Genomic DNA, 18,908 nt, shown 5'->3' with positions numbered 1-18,908 from the left:
CTTTCTGACCAGCTCTGCACGGGTTTACAGTCCTGGCTGCAGAGCAACAGCTTGGTTAATCCGATTAGGTCTCGGGGCCAGTGTTCTGAGCACGTTGCTTACCGTCACTCATTTGATTCTCCTAACACCCGGAAGGCACCGCCAGCCCATCTTAAACACTGGGAAATGGAGGCGCTTTCTCTGTGCCAAATAAAGAGGCGAGGCTGCACGAGCTCCAGGCTTTTGGTGAAAGCGTTTGACTGCCTGTCGTCCCAAAGAGCCGTGCAGTTCCAGCTCTGCCGCAGTGACCTGCACGCGGCGTTCCTGGGTTTCCGTTTCCTTCCCGGTGGCTGTCGTGGCACCATCCCCGCAAGGTTTCTAAAGTGAGGGTGTGGAGAGATGGCCAGAGTCTGGGCCCGGTTCCACACACGCGATCAGAGTGTGTTTGTCAGGATGGCCGTGAGGGGACCTTTTGGGGATGTGACTTGAGAATCAGGTGGGGGCTGGCTCTGGGCGCTTCCCCTTGGGCTAATGTGCGACACTCATGCAGTGTCCCCTTCCCTCCCGAGTCAGGCTACAGCGGATGCCCCGCGGCGCCCCCACACCAGAACCTCCGGCCGGTCCACCAGCGCCACGTCACGGTGCCCACCAGCATCCCGCAGCAGCAGGTGTTCGCCCTGGCGGAGCCCAAGCGGAAGCCGTCCATCTTCTGGCACACCTTCCACAAGCTCACCCCGTTCAGGAAGTGACCCCCAGCCAGGCCGAGGGGCGTCCGCGTGCCCCTTCTGGGCTCAATCCGAGGCGTTGGACTGGTGCTGAAAACCTCTCCTGGGGACTCAGCGAAGGGGACCAGCTTCGCCTCCCGTCTCAGAGACCTAGCCGCCTCCTGGCGGTGGGAGGGGCGTGATGCCAGGCTCCTCTGGGCCCCATGTGACCCACTGAGGTGGCCGAGGCTGGGAGCCAGCGCTGGCTCTGAAGTGATGCTGGACCCCGGAGCATCACGGATGAGGAGGAGCTGCCGTCCAGGCCCCGGTGGGCTGTGGGCTCCTAACTCCCCTCGCTCCCTGCCTAGGGCGGTCAGAGTCACGTTGCTTTTGCTTTTGAAGGGGGTGGGCGGGTCGGGGCTGTCCCTCTCTTCATGGTCTGGGGGGGGTCTGTGTAGCCCTGCAGGGGCCCCGGGTCCCCTGGCGTCTTCCAGATCCACAGTTGCCACATAGTGGTGCCAGCCTGCCCTACCTCCATCCCACCGCAGGGCCAGGTGGGCAGGGCGGCTCCCCCGCCCGGTCCAGGCCCTGCAGGGCTCAGTGACACAGGCATTCCAAGGACACCTCAGGGGAGGGCAGTCCACTGCTGGCCGGTGCTCCCTGCCCGGGTCGGACTCCCCGAGCAGGAGCCTGAGAAAGGACTCGCACGTCTGTCCGCAGCAGAAAAACCCATTTCCTCTAGTTTGATGGTGAAGCGAACGAGCAGATGCACCAGCTGAAGGGCGGTCTTTCCTTCCTTTGCCTCTGTCCTCCCCAGTCGAGTGACAGGGACAGGTGCCTTCTTCCCCTGAAGAGCACGAGACCCAAGGGTCCCGCTTCCTCCTTGCTCAGAGCTGATGTGGCTGCATAGACCCCACGGAAGTGCCGCTCGTGCCAGGCCCACGTCAGCAGGAGAGACCGAACAGACCCCGACTAAGAGAGCAGCCTTTGCTAACCAAGGCCAGGCGGGCCAAGACCTGTCGGCACTGACCCCTTACCCGTGTCTAGATGGTAGATTTTGGTGAAAGTAACTGGTACGTGTGCAGTGAGGACACGGACTGTGCCAGGGAGAGGCCCTTCCGCTTGCGGGAGTCCCACTCCCACCCTGTGGTCTCCACTGGAGGATAAACACTCCCGGACTGTCCCCGACAGGGGATGCCTGAGCCTCCGGGTGTGGGCCCCACACAGCGGCCCCGGCCTGGCTGGAGGGTGGGGCGGCCCTGGGGACAGCCTTGGGGCCCTTGGTGCTCCAGGGCCGGGACAGAGGCTGCCTCGTGAACAGATTTCTCGGTTTTATATACACGTTGCATTTATATAACTGACCTTTTTTTACTAACAAGATAGAATGACATATTTTGAAGACTGTGCTTCATATGCTTTTCATAAGCCCCCTTCAGCCAAAACTGGGTTACATAGCGTTGTTTGTATATCCTGCAGTTTTGAACAGTTGCGTGGCTTGTGGGGTTTTTTTGAACCTAAGAGAATTACTCTGAAGAAGTAGAGAATCCTTTGCTCACGTGACATTCCAGGCAGGATTCTGCTCCAGTACAGAAGCACCCAGAGGGCCCCCCCCGCCCAATGCCCAGCACAGGGACCAAGGACTTGCGGCGCTGCCAGCAGCTCTGCTCTGTCCGCCTGCCGAGCCCTGCCTCCAGGCGCGCATGTCCCACCCCCCCCCCACCCCCGCCACTGCACAGGTCCCTCGTCAGATGTCCGTCCTGGACGGCTCGAGCTTGGGCGTCCAGGTGATTTGAAAACCACTACAGTGTGTTTGAGAGGATGGAACATTCTGTGACTTGAAATCTGTGTGTCTAGCTTGGCTTTATCCCAAACGCCTGAGTTCTCTGCGGAGCGGACGACTCCGTCTTCTGTTTCACGTCCGCCCAACTCCCTTCCTGATGTAATTCCTACGTTGCACTGGGAGAAAAGGAGAAAAAGCCCAGGGCTCCTGTAGAGTGTGTATGAGTTTCACTGGGAATCTTGCAGGAAATTGTAGGAAATCTGCACAATGTGGGTGGAGCCCCCCCAAAAAAGCTGGCATAACATCTGGATGACTTTCTCTCTACTGCCATTCATGTTTGAGAATTGCCAGCGCGGTTGAGAGACCTCTGGGATGGCTTTCGCGGTGTCTGTCCTGCCCACACGTGTAACCGCCTTGCGGTAGTTGTCACAACAATCCTGTCCAAAAACGATATCTGTAACGTCATGGAAGAATAGCCCTCTCTGTTTCTGGAAAAAAAGGGGGGAAAGCGGCAGCGATTTGCGGGCGCTTTTCTGGGGACGCCTTCCGTGTGGCTTTGCTCGCAGGGGATCTGCTCTTTGTCCCCTGGTAGACCTGGTTTCAGAGGTGGGAACCCGATACTCCCATCTCGGCGCTCCTTCTGAATCCTTTGGTGCCTTGCATTCCTAATCCCAAGGCGGGACCCCATGCCTGTTCAGAAAACCCCCTCAAGGGTGCGTTGCTGTTGTGTAGCCACAGAGCAAAGGTGCGTTTCATTCCAGCTCTGTTTCTCAGTGGAGATCTGAGTGGCGTGGTCCAGCGTGTTAGCGGTTGGGCATCCCTGCTCGCCCAGGTTATTCCTCGCGTAGACGCGCTTCCTCACCCAGCAGCCCGACCCCCGATCCCCCACCCCCCCGAGTTAGGGAGGGAGCTGCAGTGGAACGTTTTGCCACCGTTTGGTGCCAATATGTGTGGGTAAGCGTCCCTTCGATGTGGCACAAATCAGTGAGGTCACACTGCCCCCAAACAGTTGACCCCATCATAAGCTTCACCTCCAAATGGTCTCCCTGTTAAAATTTCCCCTGGCTGCTGCTGCTCTCAGGACAGATGCCGTGAAGCGTAAGGTCCCAAGATTCTGAAGATGACAAGCAGCAACTGTCTGATCTTAGGGGGAAAAAACCCAGAAATGTAAATATTTGTTGCGAATTTAGTTACAACAAACTTACCATCACTCTCCTTAGTTGTTTTAAGTATCTGACTCTCGTATTGAGAAACTACCTAACTGGCTCTGTACTTTAACTACTGTTGGTCTTTTTTTTTCTTTTTTTGTAAATATTAGCATCTGTTGTGTTTGATGTACCTACTTTGCAAAGCTTTTGGTGACCTGTTGCTTCCATTCGAACTCATCAAGACGCTGTCACCTGTATATGTCAACTGACAGCTTCCAGACCAATGCAGAAGCCGTCGACAGCTGACGTGCGCTGCCCAAGATCGCTGTGACTTGATACGTATTTTCTTTGAATGAAGTTTTTGTAAAATATATATATATATATTTACAATGTTATTTTGATGATTTCCTGTAAATGCTGTGAATCTATATTTGTTGTTTTGTATCTTATATATTAAAGTTAATTTGCCAAACTGGCTGTAGTCACGCATTTGAGAGAGAGAGAGAGTGTGTGTGTGTATGTGTGTGTGTAGCGTGAATTTTAAAGGAGAGGGCGCTAGGAGCGTTTCTGAGATTTATAGGCCCTAAGAGATTTTTGTTCAGTAAAAAACATCCTTTAATGAGCCAGCATCAAACTGCTGGATGGGTGCAGCAGAAGGTTCTGAGGGGAACAGAGGGGCCACTTGAAAACAGGCACCAACCATTGGGATGAGTGACAAGCCCAGCACTGGCTCCTGGTGGTGGAAGGCACGTGGACACGGGCCTCCTGGCTTCAAGCCCTTCTGGGAAGACTTCCGTTAGGGGCTGAGGGAGCCTTGCCTGGTGCCTGACACCCCTCTGACAGTGGCGGCCATGGCCCAGGAGGGACCCCCACCCGGGAGAGGGTGGGCGAGGGGGTGGGAGCTGTCTCTGGGGTTCTGCGGAGACGGCCCAGCACAGGAGCCACCGACCCGCTGGGCATGGAGCCTCCATGGGAGCCTGTGGTCCACAGGGGCAGGCGCATAGAGCATTGCTAGGATGCCGCGGGAATTGTGTGACCTTGGGAGCGTAGATGCATTCTGGAAGGACTTCAGGGATGGGGCCTTTCCTGGGGAGAAAAGGCAGAAGGCAGAGCCCAAGGGCCTCCGCCCACACCCACACACAGGGAAGCTGAGACACCAAAGAGCTGGAAGGTCTGTCTCAGAACTGCGGGCCGGACCAGGTGCTGGGCTCCACGGGGCAGAGTCCAGGCAGGGAGAGCTGGTCCAGGAGCAGCGAAAGGGCCAACTTAAAACCAGAGGCAGGCTACAGCTCCGATTGGACCCCTAGCCTGGGAACCTCCATATGCCTTGGGAAGCGGCCCTAGAAAAAGGCAAAAAAAAAAAAAAAAAAAAAAAAAAAAACCGAGAGGCAGGGAGGGAGTTCCCATTGTGACTCTCTGGGTTAAGAACTAGCGTCTGTGAGGATGCAGGTTCCATCCCCGGCCTGGCTCAGTGGGTTAAGGGTCTGTCATTGCCGTGAGCCATGGTGTAAGTTGCAGACTAGGCTCGGATCCTGCGTTGCTGTGGCTGTGGTGTAGGCCGGCAGCTGTAGCTCAGATTTGCCCCCTAACCTGGGAACCTCCCTATGCTACGGGTTCAGTCCTAAAAAGACCAAAACAAAACCCCACAGAGGCAAAACCAAAACAAAACGCCCCCAGAGATACTGGGGGTGGGGGAGGGGAGGCAGAGCCCAGAGGAGACAGTGGGGGAGAGGAGGCCGCTGTCCAGATGCTCAGCAAGGACGCAAATCCCCGTCATCACCAGGTGTTGGGGAGACAGTGGCTGCAGGGTTCTCCCCTGGGGCTCTGGGCGCTGCTGAGAGAGCGGCTGGAGGGTGGGTCTGTGGCTGTCCACCCCCGGTGGAAGCTCAGGGCCGGGATGCAGATGGGGGAGGCGCCCGGTTGTGGCTGGTTACGCTGGGAGCGCTGTGCAGAGAGCAGGCAGCTGGGCAGAGGATGCACCTGGGACCCCAGCCCGAGGAGCGGAAGGGTGGGAGGCGGATGCAGAAGGAAGGAATTGTTCCTGGGGCCCCTTGAAGGACGCAGCAGGTGTGCAGGCGGGGCTGGGGTCAAGAGACGAGGTGGTGGGTCTGCGTGACCTGGGGAAACCCTGCCACCACCTGAGACCCTGGCGCCATTCTGCCTGCTGCTTGGAGAGGGAAACTGAGGCACAGTGTGGGGGGTGCGACCTCTGTTGAGGGGGGACCTGCCTGCACCCCACTCTCCCCTCCACTCCCACTCAGCCTCTCGAGAAGCAGCATTGGGTGCGTTTGTCCTCGTGATGTTAATTTTTTTTTTTTTTTTGGTTTCTGCATTTTTATTTTTTCTAAATTTTTATTATAGTTGAATTACAACGTTCTGTCAATTTCTGCCGTAAAGTCACCCCGTCACACATATACATTCTTTTTACCATATTTTCTTCTATCATGTTCTGTCACAAGTGGTTGAATATAGTTCCCTGGGCTATATAGCGAGACCTCATGGCTTGCGTATTCTAATTGTAATACTCTGTCATTTTTAAAAATGTCTTTATTATGATTGATTTACAGTGGTCTGATGCTATTTTTAAGCTAGAAAATCAACATTAACAGACACTGACGGGAAAATGTACCACTCAGTGATTACATGGGATTGAAAATAATAGTTTCACCATGTGTTTCTTAGTGCCGTGTCTGTGTGCATGTGTGTGCGTGCGTGTGCATGCGTGTGGAGACTGGGCATTAAACTCTTAGGCGCAAAAATGCCTACATTTAAAGGAACCACGCGGGAGTTCCCATCGTGGCTCAGTGGTTCACGAACCCAACTAGAATCCATGAGGACGCGCGTTCGATCCCTGGCCTCGCTCAGTGGGTTAAGGATCCGGCATGGCTGTGAGCTGTGGTGTAGGTCGGATCCCAAGTTGCTGTGGCCATAGCATAGGCCGGCAGCTGTAGCTCCGATTGGACCCCTAGCCTGGGAACCTCCATATGCTGCGGCCCTAAAAAGACAATAATAATAATCAAAAAGAAATAAAGGAACCACACGAGTCAGAGAGCTCCAGTTAATGGGGTCAGTTCCAAGGGTTGATGGTCTGAACAAGGCCCGGCAGCGTCGTCTTAGTTCGGTCCTGTGGGTCCTTGACTGGCCGCAGAGACGAAGCAAAGGCGCAGACATCACTTCGAGGGAAGAAGCAGCCCTGCGAGCGCCTCCCTCCAGACCCACCAGAAGCTGCCTCCCCTTCTCTCCATTAAAAACGGGGGAAAAAGCTAAGTTTGCTCAACTAAGCAGTGTTGCTGGGAGACGCCCCTGACTTAAGTGTCACACGTCTTCTTGAAATTCTTTTTTTTTTTCCTGTATCTTTTCAAGGCCGTGTCTGCAGCATATGGAGGTTCCCAGGCTAGGAGGCGAATTGGAGCTGCGGCTGCCCGTCTACACCACAGCCACAGCCACGCCAGATCCAAGCCCCGTCTTCGACCTACACCACAGCTCACCACACCACCTGATTCCCAACCCACTGAGAGAGGCCAGGGATCAAACCTGCATCCTCATGGCTCCTAGTCAGGTTCTTAACCCGCTGAGCCTCAACGGGAACTCCCTGAAAATTTCCCAGGAGGTTCTGTGCTCGTTTGCTCCCGCCCCTTCCTGCTGTTTTGCAGCCGTGTCCACAGGGACTCGCAGGGCAGGAAGGTGGGGTTTTCTTTAGTTTGCTCCGTGATTCCTGGCTTGCACAGCACCTGGGTGCCGCCCGCCGCCCTGGGATTCGGTAAGTGTGTTAGGAAACCTTCACTGTAAGACATCAGGGGCCTAAAATGGTTCATGTTACTGGCATGTGATAATCCTGCTTAATTATTTGCAAAGTAGGCTGATGTCTACAGGGTTTGGGATAGGAAAGGAGTCTGCTGGCTCCCAAATTCACTCTTAACGAAGAGGCCAGACAGGAGATAAAAAAGATTTTCAAGTTCTTCGAGAACGCTGCAAACTGGCTGGGGAGAGAGATGATACCATAGAAGAAATCTTAAGAATTAGACCTTTCTTTTGTTTTCCTTTCTTTCTTTTTGCTATTCTTGGGCCGCTCCTGCGGCATATGGAGATTCCCAGGCTAGGGGTCCAATCGGAGCTGTAGCCACCGGCCTACGCCAGAGCCGCAGCAACGCCAGATCTGAGCTGTGTCTGCAACCTACACCGCAGCTCACGGCAACGCCGGATCCCCAACCCACTGAGCAATGGCAGGGACCGAACCCGCAACCTCATGGTTCCTAGTTGGATTCGTTAACCACCGTGCCACGACAGGAACTCCCCTTTCTTTCTTTCTTTCTTTCTTTCTTTCTTTCTTTCTTTCTTTCTTTCTTTCTTTTGCTTTCTCTCTTTCCCTTTCTTTCCTTTCTTTTTTTCTTTCTCTTTTCTTTTTTTTAATGGCCAAACCCACAGCACATGAAAGTTCCTGGGCCAGGGATTGAATCCAAGCCACAGCTGCGACCTGTGCCACAGCTGTGGCAATGCCAGCTCCTTAACCCACTGCGCCAGCTGGAGATCAAACCCACCCCTCTGCCCTGACCTGAGCCACTGCAGTCAGGTTCTTAACCCACTGTGCCATGGTGGGAACTCCCAGTAGGCCTTTCTAGAGAGATTTCTGGTGGAGCTCATGGATTAATTTGCACAAATTGTAAGGTGTGCATTATTATGTTCATGGCAGTACAGACTTACCCAGTGTAGTTTAAACATAGGAAATATTTCATGTATGTTCAACATATGTTGAAAAAGAAATATATGTCAGAGTATGGACCCCATGGAAGACAGTGTGTTGCATGAAGACAATTTAGATTCAGATTCTCGGGCTGTGGTGTCTGGGAAGGATGCTGTGGTTCACTCAGCCCTTGCATTTTATGCAACCTCTAGAGGCTGGAAGTTTGGAGATCTAGCAAAAATTGCTCAGCTGGGTTCCGGCAGGTCTTTATTAAGCCTTCCTCTTTGGGGAGGTAAGGAGCTTGAGAAGCGGAAGCCCTGGACCTTGGCCATGAATTGGGAACATCACGTCCTTGGAGAAAATTAATGGGGGGCGGGGGGAGGCAGGGAAATTCAGTAATAAAGGAGAATATTGGTCAAGCATTGGAGACGCATTCCAGAAAGAAGTAAAGCAAGACCCTATTTTATTTGGCTCTAAAAAGCAGTAGCTCTGAAGGCATTTGCAGCCTGTGTCCCTTTGTCTCCAGCTGCTTCCCTGTCTCGGGTCGGTGAGATCTCAGCGGCTCCCGGGGTCACGGCTCCCCTCCCCCGTGGAGCGGGACTGTGTCTGTCCTCGGGTCATTGACACCCATTGCACGGATCTAAGGCCATGCCTCGCGTGTCACCTGGAGGGGGTTACACCCCGCGCGTCCCCAGCAAGGCCGACTGTGGGCTAAGGGAACAGGGATGTCAAACCTTCCCCACTTGGCCTGAGCGCCCTCCTCTGCCAGCACAAGCCTGGCGCCCGTCAAGGCTCAGCTGCGTGAGCGGCCCCGAGAACAGGCTTGGGCAGGTTGGCGGGACTTATTTCTCCCTCGTGTCAAAGACAGGCTGGGGGGGTGGGGGCAGACCGGGCCCGAGAAGCCCTCAGAGACCAGGATTTGCTCTGTCCGCAAAGGGATGCCCTCCTTCCAGGGTCCCAGGGCGGCTCGCGGGAAGGGCCCGTCCGTCCCGTCCGGGTCATGGCCCACCGGTTGCTCGTTATCGCTTGACTCAGCGCCTGCTGGCCGTAACCTAGATTCCCACAAGTACGGGATGGGAGAGAGGCTGGAAAGTGAGCGTTGCATGCATCCACCAGCCAGCTACAATTTCAGTTCCCATGGGCGACAATGATGATGGCGAGAAGGGGTGTTGGAGAGACTAGAAACCCCCACATGTCTTTTTTTTTTTAGGGCTGCACCCGCAACATATGGAGGTTTTCAGTCTAGGGGTCCAATCAGAGCTCGATACTGAGATCCTCCAGCCTACGCCACAGCCACAGCAACGCAGGATCCGAACCGAGTCTTCGACCTACACCACAGGTCACAGCAATGCCGGATCCTTAACCCCCTGAGCGAGGCCAGGGATCGAACCCGCGTCTTCACGCGTGCTAGTCGGGTTCGTTAACAGCTGAGCCACAGTGGGAACTCCTAGAAATCCCCAGATGAAACAGTGAGTCGATACCCAGCCACCTCCCCGGGGGGTGATTTGCTCGCAGTTAAGCCAGTATCAAATCCATTCCTTCATTCATGTACCCATTCAACAAATACTTCACTGTGCAGTGCTGAAAATAAGTGGGAAGATGCAGTCGCTGTCCTCAACAAGCTGTAACCCAGGTTAGCGCCTTGGAAGTGAGGCTCGTCCAGGCGCCGTGTGGAGGGGGAGGGGAGGGGGTCCAGAGAAGGGGAGGGGGAGGGAAAGCCGAGACAGGTGGGGTCCTAGTCTGTGCGATCTGGAGAAACACCAGACATAGGAGTTAAACATCGAAATTGAGACACCAGCCTCAGGCTTTGAGAGAAACACAAATGTAAACCTTTTATCTTGAAAACTGCCACGGACACAATTTCTACTGTATTCCTTGTGCAAATTCTCAGGTCCGTCTCTAAGAATTTTTGCTTTCGAGATGATGCCACAACTCAACTCTGCTCATTTGGGAGCTAAGTGTGTTCCTTTTTTATTTTTCTTCTTCTTCTTCTTTTTTTTTTTTTAAACTACTGCACTTTCAGCACATGGGATTTCCTGGGCTCAGGGTGGAATGAGAGCCTCATCTGTGACCTACGCTGCAGCCCAAGGCAACACCTGATCCTTAACCCACTGAGCGAGGCCAGGGATTAAACCCACATCCTCATAGACACTGCGTCGGGTTCCTAACCCGCTGAGCCACAGCAGACACTCCCAAGCATGTTCCTTGTATCACAGCCGTTTGTTGCCAGTGGGTACCTGCCAGGCCCTGCCTGTGTGGCGTGTCTGCCAGCACCAGAGCAAAGGATCGCAGAGGGCTGGGCCTTGGCTTTTATCTCGGCTCCTCTCTGGCTGGAGAGCAAAGCGGAGTTTATCCCAATCTGATCCCTTTATGAGCTCCTGATCTTTTTTTTTTTTTCTTTCTTTCTTTCTTTCTTCTGGGATCATTGTAACACCCGTTTTCGAAAATCACAAAGGAAAAATCTAGCCCCCTACAGAGGCTGGTCTGTCTGTGCAGTTTAGGTTTACCTGCCAACCAGTCACTTCTGGGTTAAACAGAGCCCGAAGATGTGGCTTATGTACGGAGTTTGGCTTGAGGAAAACAAACTCAATTCCCCAAGGGGCGTAAGTTTGTGACTTGAGAGGGAAACATCTGCCTTTCCTTTTCCCAAAATACTTTGGTTTACATCACACGGGACCCCGCGATGCACAGCGGCTTCCGTGAGGGGGCGGTGTCCTCCTGTGGATGGGAGTCTAGCTGGTTAAAAAAAAAAAAATATATATATATATATATATATATATATAATATGTATGTACATATAGAAATAGTTCTATAGATACTGTAAAAGGGCATTTAAAACCAAAAAAAAAAATCTCCCATAACCCCATCATTCGTAAAGCAACCGTGTTCCTTTGGCTGCATGTACATGGAGTTTTTGGTGACATGCACAGGGACACACATTGCTTAAGCGGGCTTCACCGATACTGCATCTTGTCACAAACGGAAGGTGTGTGGCCACCTGCTTGGCGCATTTGCTCACCTCGTGTCTCTGTGTCCCATTTTGGCAATTCTCACAACAGTCCAGACTTGTCCATCCCTATTGCATCGCTTATGGTGACCTGTGACCAGGGATCTTTGATGGCACCACTCAAGTGACGGTGAGCCTTTTTTAGCAATAAAGAACTATTAATATTAACGTATGCACTGTTTTTATTTTTATTTTTTAATGGCCACCCCCGTGGCATGTAGAAGTTCCCTGAGCCAGAGATTGAATCTGAGGTGCACCTAAAATCTAGGCTGCAGCTGTGGCAGCACCATATCATTTAACCCACTGCGCCAGGCTGGGGATTGAACCTGCGCCTCTGCAGCAACCTGCGCCTCTGCAGTAGGATCTTTAACCCACTGCACCAGAGCAGGAAGTCCTGTACGCTGTTTTTAAGCAATGCTGTGCACACCTTATGTATGGTGTAAATATAACTTTTATATGCACTGGAAACCAAGAAATTTGTGACTTGATTTTTTTGTGATATTTACGTTTTTGCAGTGGTCTGGAAGCAACCTTTCTACTTTCTGTCTGTGAATTTGCCTCCTCAGGTACCTCGTATAAGTGGAATTATACGCTATTTGTCCTATGGTGACTGGCTAAGTTCACATAGCACAATGTTTTCAAGTTCACCCATGATGCAGCCTGTGTCAAAATTTCCTTCCTTTTTTGGGGGGGGTGGGGGCCAACCCCTCTAGCAAGCAGAAATTCCCAGGCCCAGAATCAAATCCACACCACGGCAGTAATCGGAACCATGGAAATGACAATGCCTGGTCCTTACCCTACTGAACCACCAGGGAACTCTCAGAGTTTCCCTCCTTTTTAAGGCTGAACCACGACCACTGTATGGATGGACCTATTCATGTGTCAATAGACAGGTGGGTTGTCTCCCCCCTTTTGGGGACTGTGGATAACACTGCTGTGAACCTGGGTGTAGAAACATCTGTGGGAGTCCCCGCTTTTAATTCTTTGGCATGTATCTTCAGGGGAGGGATTGCTGGATCAAATGCTAATTCTCTGTTTGATTTACTATTTAAAATGTGCTTTTGTGCACCATGTGATCAAATTTGTTTTGTATAGGAGTTCCCGTTGTGGCTCAGTGGATTACAAACCCAATGAGTATCCATGAGGACTCAGGTTCAATCCCTGGTCTTGCTCAGTGAGTTAAGCCTCCGGTGTTGCTGTGAGCTGTGGTGTAGGTCATAGATGCGGCTTGGATCGATCCCGCGTTGCTGTGGCTGTGGTGTAGACCCCTAGCCTGGGAACCTCCATGTGCCCTAAAAACCTTTTGATGTTTTTACAGCACCCCTGGGAGATAAGCATGAATCTCTTCTCTGCCTCCAAAAAGTGCTATGCCCAAAGCGAAGTGGCCAAGCGGGTTCCTGATGGGGCACTGGGCTCTCTCCTAGACGGCTCTCCTTTAGGAGCTGCCCCAACTTCATGAGTGCTTCCTAGGACCATGCCCTTCGATGGTGAGCAGCTTGGTCTGCTGCCAGCTCCCACCCTGATGCGCTCCGGCCGTTCTGAGTTTGGCCACTGCAAAGGGGGCCGAGGCCGTGTCTGCGGCCCCAGTGACAACGTTTCTCCCTTTGGTCTGTTCCCCTCTTTCAGCCCAGCTCCGTCATCTGAGCCATGAGGATCTGGTGCCTCCTGCTCGTCTCTGGAGTCTGTGCAGGGACGGTGAGCTCACAGGACACCTGCAGACAGGGCCACCCCGGCGTCCCTGGGACCCCCGGTCACAATGGATTGCCTGGAAGAGATGGACGAGACGGCACGAAGGGCGACAAGGGGGATGCAGGTACCTGGTGCCTGTGCCTGCAGCTGCCCTTCTGCTCACTCTCTTCCTTTTAGCACCTTCCTTCATCACCTGTGTGCTCAGCGCCTACTGGCTCACCCTTCTCCATCCTTCCCCACCCATCCATCTATCCATCCATCCACCCGTCCCCTAGGACACACTTACGGACAGCCTGTTCCAGCCAGATAGGGCTGGGTGCGGGGTACAGGGCAGCACGAGCTGTCAGGACCCCATCCTCATGGGCTTTCCCATTCTGTGGGCCTTCCAGGCATTTGGGGCGTCCCCTGCTCATGGCGTTTGTGGTCGAGCAGGTTACCTGCCCTGGCTGGATGGAGCAGAGGGTCACCAGGGGCACTTTGGGGCATCAGGCACTCTCCTCCTGGGGAGGGAAAGGCTAGCCCGGCGAACAGCAAACTCTCCGTCTTAATGAAACCCACCCCCTGCTGTCCTGGTGGGACCACAGGTGTGCATGTGTGTACATGTTTTATGTCTGTGTGTGCTGCACACACACAACACCCTCTGCCTTCGTGATCCCTCCCCTCTCACGCCCACTCCCCTCCTCACCGTGGGGACCAGCTCCGACCCCCGAGGCTGGGCGGGGAGAGGAGGCGCAGGAAGCACCACTGAGACGATGCTGTTAGCATCCAGCCCTCTGCCCTCTGAGCACGAAAGAAAGGTTCCAGCCTTCCTCCCCAGGGGCTCTTTGTAGGCCTCCTGCTGCAGGACCCTTGGAGCTGCCCGCAACCCCCGGGCTCGGTCCCTGCCAGCGGAGGGGGCGGGTACCACCCGCCCTGGGGCTCTCTGCGCCTGTGCAGCAGCCAGGCTGCCTCGCCAGTTGACCCTTAACACTTTCCCGGTTCAAAGTCACACATCTGTCCCCGTGACTCAAACTCCTGGCTCACAGCCTCTCTTTCTCTAAAAATCTGAGCCCCCTTTGCCCGAGTCCAAGGCAGCCTTTCTGCAGGGGCGTGCGGCGCGCCTCCTCTCTCATGGGGCCCGTATGGGGTAGGGTGTTCCCTTTCCGAGTTTGGGAGGCTTTAACTTTAAAAATTTTAATCATGGGGGGAGTTCCCGTTGTGGTGCAGTGGTTAACGAATCCGACTAGGAACCATGAGGTTGCAGGTTCGGTCCCTGCCCTTGCTCAGTGGGTTAACGATCCGGCGTTGCCGTGAGCTGTGGTGTAGGTTGCAGACGCGGCTCGGATCCTGCATTGCTGTGGCTCTGGTGTAGGCCGGTGGCTACAGCTCCGATTCAACCCCTAGCCTGGGAACCTCCATATGCCGCGGAAGCGGCCCAAGAAATAGCAACAACAAAGACAAAAAGACAAAAAAAAAAAATCTTAAAAAAAAAAATTTTAATCATGGTACGCAGGCAAAGAAGCTAGATGATAGAGAAATGGATGTGGGGTGGGGGGAAGAGAAATACATAAGACGATGCTCCCACATTCGACTCCAAATGTCCTACTTCTCTCCTGATGAATCGCTCGCCTTCTTTCAGGGTATCCAGTCTTTCCAGTTTTACTCGCTTCCTTAAGGCGTGTATGTGATATATGTAGCATGTATAAATGCACACACACATATACATATATAAAATATATGTATTTCTGAGAAGGATATCAATCACATTTCTCACACTAAAAATTAACTTCGTTTTTGTCTTCCTGTTTTCAAATATATTTGTGTGTCTGTTTTACAATGAACACGTTTTTAGAAGCTTACCCGTACACAGCTTACAAACACAGGCGCGTGGACGTGACACAGGACACTGGTGCTCCAGGAGCCTGTTCTGAGCATCAGGACTCCTACGTGGTCAGCAAAACCTCATGGCCTGATGCCCCAATGGGCCTGCACAGCACTCTAAGGCACCACAGAGATCCTTCCAGAACCCTCCCTTCCGTCCCACATCTGCTTTCACAGGAGGCGGGCAGACCTTCTCCTCTGAACCGGATTTTAACTCCTGCCTGTTTTCTCATTTTCCACCAGGTGAACCAGGACGTCCCGGTGGTCCAGGGAAGGACGGGATGATGGGAGAGAAAGGAGAACCAGGTCAGAGGTGGCTTTCCATTTGGCTGTGCCCTCGTCCTCAGCTGGCAGGGATATAATGAGAACTTGAGTGTTGGAGCTCCCTGGTGGCTCAGTGGGTTAAGGACCTGCTGATGTGGCACAGGTTCGAACCCCGGCCTGGGAACTTCTGCGTGCCATAGCTGCAGCCCTCCCACCCCCCCAAAAAAGAATTTAAGTGTCTACCAACACAAGTCCCTTATGAGGCTCTGAGGATGATCCACGGATAACGGCCACCCAGTTCTCTCCAGCAGCTCGGGATTCCGTGCAGAGACGGGCAAACTTTCCATAAAGAGCCAGATAGTAAATATTTTCAGCTTTATGGGCCACCAGGTCTCCCCACAATTCCTCAGCTCTGCCATCGTGGAGAAGAGCAGTGTAAATGATGCCTCAGTAACTGGGGCTATGGTCCAGTGGGACCTGAATTTTGCATGATTGTCCTGTAGCTCGGAACGTTATTTGTGACCATTTTCAAATGTAAACCAGGGAGTTCCTGCTGTGGCACACGAGGTTAAGACTCTGACTGCAGTGGCTCGGGCCAATGAGAAGGTGTGGGTTCTGTCACTGGCCCTGCTCAGTGGGTTAAAGGATCTGGAGTTGCTGCAGCTGTGGTGTAGGTCACAGCAGTGGCTTGGATTCCATCCCTGGCCCAGGAACGTCCATGTGCCATGGGCTTGGCAAAAAAATAAAAGGGGGGGGGAACCATTCTTAGTTTGCAGGGGTACAAAGATAGGCAGAGGGTGGGTGTGGCCCACGGGCCATGGTTTGCGGAAGCCTGATTCAGGGGCACTGGATTCCGACTTAGTGCCCTGCAGGAGAGGGTGGCACCTGAGCCGGGCCCTGGAGGTGGAGAGGATGCTGACAGTTGTCACCGATGGGGAGGGAGGTGGTGGTCCCACACGCATGATGTTCCCTCGTGCTGGTGCTGCCTTACTTAGCACAACAGTCCTTAAAGGAGTTGCTTCCTATCCTGGGGAATCGGCTTGTGCACGAGTGGTGGAGACAGGGTGTCTACTTCCAGAGCGTGCGCTCGTAACCACCGCTGCCCAGTTGGGGTGTGAGGAGGAGGAGGAGGGGCTGGGGGACAGCAGGACCACTGCAGCCCGATGCACCTGACACAGCAGACAGGTTGGCAGATGTACTGAGCAGTGAGCGGCAACCCAGGACGAGTCTGTGGTCACTTGGATGAGCCTCTGGGCGGCAGGTGTGTGGGTGTGAAAGCATCAGGGCTGGAGTTCCCGTCCTGGCTGAGTAGAAATGAATCTGACTAGCATCTGTGATGATGCAGGTTCGATCCCTGGCCTCGCTCAGGGGGTTGAGGATCCAGCGTTGCCGTGAGCTGTGGTGTAGGTCAAACATGTGGCTTGGACCCTGTGTTGCTGTGGCTGTGGTGTAGGCTGGCAGCTGCAGCTCTGATTGGACCCCTAGCCTGGGAACCTCCGTATGACACGGGTGAGGCCCTAAAAAGACCAAAAAAGCCCCCAAACCCCATCAGAGCTGCACATCAGCCCCTGGAGCAGCCCTGGTACACCTGCTGCTTGCGTTCTTTGCTCCTCCAAAGCAGAGGAGGGGGCACCACTCACTGTCAGACTCAGGCAGCAAAAAGACTGTCATTTCTTTTTATCTTTTTTTTATGGCTGCACCCAGGGCGCATGGAAGTCAGGGACTGAATGTGAGGTCCTTCAGCCTGCTGCGCCCGCCAGGAGTGGGACCTGTGCCTCTGCAGCAACCTGAGCTGCTGCAGTGGGATTCTTAGCCCACTGTGCCATGGCGGGAACTCCAAAGCTGTTATTTCTAGTGTGAGCCCCGCGGCTGATTTACTGTCCACAAATCGAAAGGTGTGTGTATGTGTGGGTTTGTGTGAGCACAGTTCAGGGGCAAATTAGCTTTCAGACCCTGAGCTTGTCCTGGACCTGGGCCCTGACGCTGCTGTATCTCACTCACATGCTCAGTAGCAGAACAACCACAGTTGCTCTCACAGGTGACGTGTCACAGCTCCTCTCTGCCTCTGTCCTCTCTTGTCCTGCTTAGGGGTCGATGGACACGTCGAAGCCAAGGGCATCAAAGGCGACCAGGGCTCCAGAGGACCTCCAGGAAAACATGGGCCCAAGGGACTTGTGGGCCCCCCGGGAGAGAAAGGCCTCAGCGGAGAGCCGGGCCCCCAAGGACTGAAGGGGGACAAGGGGGACGTGGGTCCCATTGGTCCGGAAGGGCCAAAGGGCAGCACTGGACCTTCGGGCCCAACTGGCTCCCCGGGCCCCATGGGGCCCATTGGAAAGCCTGGTCCCAGGGGAGATGCCGGACCCCTGGGGCCCCAGGGTGAGCCAGGCGTCCGGGGAGTGAGGGGCTGGAAAGGGGATCGGGGAGAGAAAGGGAGAATGGGTGAGACGCCGGTCTTGCCCAAAAGCGCCTTCACCGTGGGGCTCTCGGTGCTCAGCAAGTTCCCCCCGTCGGATGTACCCGTCCGATTCGACAGGATCCTGTACAACGAGTTCAACCACTACGACGTGGCCACCGGGAAATTCACCTGCCACGTGGCCGGCGTTTACTTCTTCACCTACCACCTCACTGTCTTCTCCAGGAACGTCCAGGTGGCACTGGTCAAAAACGGGGTCAAAATCCTGCACACCAAGGACGGTTACACGAGCTCCGAGGACCAGGCGTCGGGCGGCATCGTCCTGCCGCTGAAGCTGGGGGACGAGGTGTGGCTGCAGGTGCTGGGAGGGGAGCGGTTCAACGGCTTGTTTGCGGATGAGGACGACGACACCACGTTCACGGGCTTCCTCCTGTTCAGCAGCTCGTGACCGTGACCGTGACGGCCCCAGAATTGGCTCAGCGAAGATGTTGTTTGATGATCTCATGGATGAATGAAACCATCACCGTCAAACCCGTAAAAAGGCGATAAATAGGCAAGTTATTTCCCGAGCTGATTCTGTAGGTCTTTCCTGTCATTGCAAGAGTACATGTAAAAATACTTGCCCTGGGAGTTCCTGTTGTGGCTCCGGGGGTTAAGAACCCAACTAGGATCCATGAGAATGCAGCTTCGATCCCTGGCCTCGTGCAGTGGGTTAAGCATCTGGTGTGGTGGTGAGCTGTTTTTTTAGTGCCACAGGTGTGGCATTTAGAAGTTTCCAGGCTAGCAGGTGAACTGGAGCACGCAGGATCTGAGCCGTACCTGCGACTAACAGCACAGCTCACAGCAACGTGTGGTCCTTATTCCACGAAAGCAAGGTCAGGGAATCGAACCTGCATCCTCATAGCTACTAATGGGGATCGTTTCGGCTGAGCCACAATGGGAACTCCTGGCAGTTGCAGCTCTGCTTTGATCCCTAGCCTGGGAACTTTCATGGGCCTCGGATGAGGCCCTAAGAAGATAAATAAATAAATATCAACTCAGAAGTCCCTGATTCTCATCATCTAAATCTAAGTCAGTTATAGCTGAGACCTATTGTGTGCATCGTCCTGGGACAAAATGCTCCTTCATCTGTGACCCTGCGAAACCAGAGAAAAGGCTGGCGCTTCCAGAACACAAGGGTGGGACGGATGGACTTTTCCAACCCCAGAGGTAGAAAGAGGACAAGAAAGGAGCCCGTCCCAATATGCTCAAACCCAGCAGGGCAAATTCCATCTGACTTGGTTTTTTTTTCACAGCTTCTTGTCCGCTTAGCCAAAATACAAGGCTTCCTTAACTCACTGAGCAAGGCCAGGGGCAGAACCTTCATCCTCATGGATGCTAGTC

General features: G+C 53.9%; 2 protein-coding genes across 3 annotated transcripts in view; both read left to right on the top strand.

The window, feature by feature from the left end:
* The window catches only part of SPATA13 (spermatogenesis associated 13), a 354,699-nt gene extending 350,616 nt beyond the window's left edge, over nucleotides 1-4,083 (top strand). Inside the window, 1 exon segment of the mRNA XM_021065472.1 lies at nucleotides 553-4,083. Coding sequence (XP_020921131.1) covers nucleotides 553-728 — 176 coding nt within the window. The 3' untranslated portion in view covers nucleotides 729-4,083.
* LOC100522569 (complement C1q and tumor necrosis factor-related protein 9) lies at nucleotides 7,231-18,902 on the top strand. 2 transcript variants are annotated; one of them, XM_013980400.2, is made up of 5 exons: nucleotides 7,268-7,371; nucleotides 11,352-11,429; nucleotides 12,926-13,112; nucleotides 15,092-15,154; nucleotides 17,201-18,247. In XM_013980400.2, the coding sequence occupies exons 3-5, from the start codon at nucleotides 12,947-12,949 to the stop codon at nucleotides 17,971-17,973; spliced, it is 1,002 nt and encodes a 333-aa protein (XP_013835854.1). In that variant the 5' UTR covers nucleotides 7,268-7,371; nucleotides 11,352-11,429; nucleotides 12,926-12,946; the 3' UTR covers nucleotides 17,974-18,247. The 2 variants fall into 2 exon arrangements, with proteins under 2 accessions (XP_003130932.1, XP_013835854.1); XM_003130884.4 differs by lacking the exon at nucleotides 11,352-11,429 and having other exon boundaries at nucleotides 7,231-7,371; nucleotides 17,201-18,902.

Source organism: Sus scrofa, chromosome 11 (genome assembly GCF_000003025.6).
Source record: "Sus scrofa isolate TJ Tabasco breed Duroc chromosome 11, Sscrofa11.1, whole genome shotgun sequence".
Taxonomy (NCBI): domain Eukaryota; kingdom Metazoa; phylum Chordata; class Mammalia; order Artiodactyla; family Suidae; genus Sus; species Sus scrofa.
The sequence above is the reverse complement of the archived record's forward strand: the minus strand, read 5'-3'. Positions and strand labels throughout refer to the sequence as shown.

Coding starts and splice junctions, on each gene's coding strand:
- LOC100522569 (XM_003130884.4), top strand. CDS start 12,947: ATGAGGATCTGGTGCCTCCTGCTCGTCTCTGGAGTCTGTGCAGGGACG. Junction 13,113..15,091: donor GGGCGACAAGGGGGATGCAG/GTACCTGGTGCC, acceptor ATTTTCCACCAG/GTGAACCAGGACGTCCCGGT. Junction 15,155..17,200: donor GGGAGAGAAAGGAGAACCAG/GTCAGAGGTGGC, acceptor TGTCCTGCTTAG/GGGTCGATGGACACGTCGAA.